At 43.7% G+C, this 5,000-nt stretch overlaps 1 protein-coding gene across 1 annotated transcript in view; it reads right to left on the bottom strand.

Annotated features, from left to right (window-relative positions):
• Positions 1 to 1,280: 1,280 nt before the first annotated feature.
• LOC113825742 (carboxypeptidase B) overlaps positions 1,281 to 5,000 on the bottom strand; it is a 10,322-nt gene continuing 6,602 nt past the window's right edge. The window contains exons 2-6 of the mRNA XM_027378576.2: positions 4,080 to 4,207; positions 3,035 to 3,232; positions 2,830 to 2,925; positions 2,293 to 2,449; positions 1,281 to 2,007 (exon numbers count right to left, since the gene is read on the bottom strand). Of these exons, the coding sequence (XP_027234377.2) occupies positions 1,298 to 2,007; positions 2,293 to 2,449; positions 2,830 to 2,925; positions 3,035 to 3,232; positions 4,080 to 4,184 (1,266 nt within the window). The 5' untranslated portion in view covers positions 4,185 to 4,207 and the 3' untranslated portion in view covers positions 1,281 to 1,297. The remainder of the gene's footprint in view (positions 2,008 to 2,292; positions 2,450 to 2,829; positions 2,926 to 3,034; positions 3,233 to 4,079; positions 4,208 to 5,000) is intronic.

Below are 5,000 nucleotides of genomic sequence, written 5' to 3'. Positions count from 1 at the left end.
GGCTGTCACAGAAGACAGCTAGGTGTCGCTGATGTTCACTACCCTTTTTAATGGCATCAGTTGTGCTTGTCTAGTTGGAAATTCGCACTTTCTAGAAGAGCAATGTCAGGGATTAGTACACCAATCCCTGCTGCTCCATGAGGATCAGTAGAAGCATCACAGTAGATTGCAAGTGGGCGGGTACCATGAGGGGGATGGAGAATTTCATCTATATATTTCAAGTAATGGCCTTTTAACTCTGTTATTAAAGTCACAGATTTTGGCCCTGTTAATTTATCAATATGAACATTAACATGTGATCTATGCCATGGTGAAGTAAGTGTTGCTTCTGGGATGTTGATAAAATCATTGTTCCACACACTGAAGCTGAGAATAGTCTGGGCAGTTTTGGCCTTCCATTCTAAGTTAGACTTTATGAGATTGGAGTATCGAGGCCGCCGGACATGCCTAGCTCTACTATTAATCTCATTAAACAATGCAAGGGAAAGTCTGATGCCGAGTATGGTGTTGACTTGAGTAATACGATTGTGAACTGACAGGAGGTCAAGCTCTTTCCTCATGACAAGAACTTTAGCAGTCATTGGGCAACCCAAAATGACTCATGACCTTGTTCTGTAAAACTTCAAGGGGTTTGAGAGCATTTTGAGGCAACATACTGAGAACCGGGCTCGCATAGTCTACCATGGACCTAACAAGGGAAATGTACATCAACCTTAGGATTCTTAGGGAAGCACCAACGTATCTGTTACATATGTATTGCAAATGTCTTAAGCGCTCCAGGCAACATTCCCTGATGTTTTGAACAATTTCCCGAGTGAAACGGGAATTGCGGGACTTGAGGTGGGGAGCAATCACCTTAAGACCAAGATACTTGTAGGCGTCAGTTTTTGTAATAACTTGTCCATCTGATAGTTTATGAGATCCGGAAATATACTTAGTCTTGATAGGATTGATTATGAGTCCAAGGGGAATGTACCTTTTGCTGAATCAAAGACCTGAATGAGAATGTCATCAGCATAGCATGTGATGCTGCATAGGTGTCCTAACTCACTGTTAATCTTGCAATGAAAGTGAATTAGGATATTAAATAATGAAGGGGACAAAACTCCTTGTGGAGTTCCTAACTCGAGTTCACCATAATTACTGTAGGTGCCTTGGTACCACACTTTTGCTCTTCTAAAAGATAGATAATACTTTAGCCATAGCAGAAGAGAGAGAAGAGGAAGAAAAAGAAGGAAGCAGAGAGAAAAAGAATAAAGGTCATTATGAAAACTACGAGCGAGAAGTTCAAGTAGTTTTATTCCTTGGAGATTTCATTGAGAAGAGCCCTGAGGCCTTCCCACACCTCCTCGCTGCAGGGAACAATGTGGCTCGGATCGAGGTTAAACCCAGACATTCCTTCGTCTCTTAATTCAAGCGTGTACGTGTACTTGACCCCAAGGACGCCCTTAGCCCAGTCGTCCGTGGCCCCTGAGGCCTTGTATAGGTCTCCCGCGGAGTTGACCACCTTGTAGACCGTGTTGTGGACGCTTTTTGCAGCGTCGGCGAAGACCTTGCCCCTCGCAATCAGGTCACTGGTGTCCGGCGCAGTTTTGTGCTTGGTGTAGCCCCACGGATAGAGCAGCTGCTGGCCGTAGCTGTGCAGGGACATCACCACCTTCAGCTGGTCCTTCACCTTTGTCATGGCGTCTCGCAGGGCTTTTGTCTCTGGCTCCGAGAAGGGTTCTGAGCCCCGGTACACCTCGCTGCATTCGTTTTCCGAAGCGCCCACGCCGTAGTGGAAATCCCAGTTGCGGTTGAGGTCGACGCCCCCGCAGCCTGGTTGAGACGTAATGCGTCGGTTCTTCCGCCACATCCGGTCGGAAGTAAAGCTGTAGTTGTAGCCGTCGGGATTGGCCATCGGGACCACGTACACGTCGAAGTTACCAATGCTGCCGTTATCCTGCACCAGCTCCTTCAGGATGTGCAGAGCCACTGCGGGGGAAATCCACTCTCGGGCGTGTATGCCTGTCGAGAAGGAAGGTTTAGGGATAATAAAAAAAAAAAAAAAAAAAAAAAAACCTGGGCGGCGGACTACGGGTGCCAGCGCTCCTCTCCATGCAGGACAGTGTCGGAAAAGGAAAGCCAGAGACAAGATCGAAGGGAAGAGAGGAAGGGAGGGAGGCAGAGGCAGGCTGACACAAATGGATTCGTTATATGTCGCTATTCTGAGGAAGTAGCCGCCCTGTCGCAAAATATTACCCGATTATTCTAAACACTCAGCATGCCCAAGACGACGGTCTGAGGTCTGACCTGCCTCGATCCAGACGGCGCCGGCTTCCTCGGAGTCACTGGGGTCGTTGGGGCGGACGTGCACCATCCAGAGGTCTCGGTTCTCGAAGGATTTCCCGATGGACGTGAGGCTGGCGCGGGGATTGTCCTCGCTCAGTCGCTTGAGGAAACATTCCATCTGTGCGAGAAATGGAAGAAGAGAAGAATCAGGAGGAGAAAATAATTATTGGTTAGTAAAAATAGCTGGAATATCAGGGCGATGTTCTTGAAAAAGGTAACAAACGAATAGTGACAACGTTAATTTGAAGGAGTAATCTCTATCGGAAACTTACTCATTACGTTTTTTATAGTTATCATTATTATCTTACATTATATATATATATATATATATATATATATATATATATATATATATATATATATATATATATATATACATATATATACACACATACAGATACACCGATAAATACATACATACACAGACACACACAGAAACACACGCAAACACCACTATGTATGTATACACTGTATATACAGTGAGCATTGTGCACACACCTCTTCGAAGGTCATGTAGTCGTCATGGCGGGGCTGCGAGCAGTTGTACGCATCGCTTTTCATGGTTGCCGACCGTTTGGACAGACGTTCATGGTCCTGTTGGGAAATTCTTTTCCTAAACACTTCTTCGATATAGTATATTATTATTTGTCAAAGCGCTTGCAATATCACTCTTCTTACCATGGCGGATGCATTTAGGCTTTACCTCTAAATAAGTGGCCAGGTCCTCAACTAGGATCTCGCGAGACACGCCCTTCTCCTGCAGGAGCCTCTGAGCTTCCTCAAGGCAATGGAAGGGAACGCGGACCTTCTTGGAAGTCCCAAAATGTCCCAGAACATCCAGGAGTCCTTTCTGCATGACCTCCAGGGGCACATCGCCTACATCGTTTGATAGCTGCCATATCTGTGAAAAATGGGATTCAAATAGAAATACAATCTATTGGGTTGCATATTTGACACACACAAACGTACTCTCACACACACACACAGACACACACACACACACACACATACACACACACACGCGGACAGGTAACAACACAAAGTAATTAAATATTAACTGCCTTAGAAAAACTACCTTGTTATATGCACATTCCCTGTAAACTGAAGGAAATCGTGCAATTAGGTGTTAGTCGTACACGTGCGATGTGTGAAAACTTCATAACGAGCAGAACATTAAGAAACACCTGTAGTAAATTAATGGGAACATCTTTTGGTTTCGCCATATATCATCTCTATCTCTTGCTTGTTTCTTTCTCTCTCTCCCTCTCTCTATCCCATCTATGGTTCATATCTCTTTCCCTCCCTCTCTCCCTTCTTTCCCTTTTTACTCGTTACTCCCACTTACTTTGTTCCTCACTTTCCCTCACACCCATGCTCTTCCCCTCCCACCCTCCCTCCCTTCCTCCTTTTCCCTACCGTTCCTCCTTCTATCCCTCCTATCTTCCTTCCCTACTCTCTGCCTTTCCTTCTGTCATTTCTCTCTCCCTCTCTCTACCCTTCCCTCTACGTTCTTTCCCATGTTCCTTCCTACCCTCTATCCTTCCGTTGTGTCAATTCTCTCTCCCTTCCTATATCCTTCCCTCCATGTTTCCTCCTATCCTCCCTCCCCATCTCTATCCATCCCTCCATGTTCCCTCCCACCTTCCTTCCCTCCACGTTCCCTCCCACCTTCCTTCCCTTCACATTCCCTCCCACCTTCCTTCCCTTCACGTTCCCTCCCATCCTCCTTCCCTCCAGCTCAACCTCACCTGATGCCCGCGCAGAATTTCATGCCGTGACGATTCTTTGCCGGACACTGTAGCCACTATAACTGTCACGGTAGCCACTATAACGAAGGGCACTGTAGACATCATCTCTCCAGCTCCTTCGTTGATGACTGTGAAGGAAGTTAGGCCTGGTGAGTTGGTGTACTATTACTATTACTATCATTAGTAGGATGTTGGTGATGATGATATAACGAAATATATAGTGTCCATGTAGATGATGATAATGATTGTCATTTTCATTTTCATCATTGCTAATGTTGTCAGTGCCATCATGATCACTATGATGATAATGCTAGTTATAATGATGATGAAAATATTGAGAGTGACAATAATAATAATTATGATAATAATAATGGTGATAGTGTTAATAATGGTAATGACTGTGATAATAATAATGATGATGGTGACGATAATGATAGTGATACTTATAATGATAATAGTAACAATAATAATAATTATTATTATTTATTATCATTATATTATTATCATTGTTTCTGTATAACTTTGTCTATTAAATTATATAAACATACATATATACATACATACATACATTTTTAACCAAAAACTATCTATTCTATAAACAAATAATCATAAATAATTGGCATATCACAATGTAAATCTTACCAATAAGTATTTTTAAAAATACGCCGTGGATATTGTTCCGGCACCGGATTTTATGTTTGGCTATTCGTCCGGCATACATGCGCACTAACTATTTGCGCGCACACACTCGCGCTTGCGCTTTAGCCTTGCATACAGACTTTAGCGCTATATTTATGTTGTTCATTGTTCATGGCTAACGGTCGATCATCGATTATGGATTTCTTCAAAGTTGGAACTGAATTTGCCAGTTTTGCTGATGTGAAGGACAGCTTGGCCAAATTTCAAGAGAGCACTTTCGCA

This window comes from Penaeus vannamei, chromosome 18, assembly GCF_042767895.1.
Source record: "Penaeus vannamei isolate JL-2024 chromosome 18, ASM4276789v1, whole genome shotgun sequence".
In the NCBI taxonomy this organism is placed as follows: Eukaryota; Metazoa; Arthropoda; class Malacostraca; order Decapoda; family Penaeidae; genus Penaeus; species Penaeus vannamei.
This window is presented reverse-complemented; position numbering and strand designations above follow the sequence as displayed.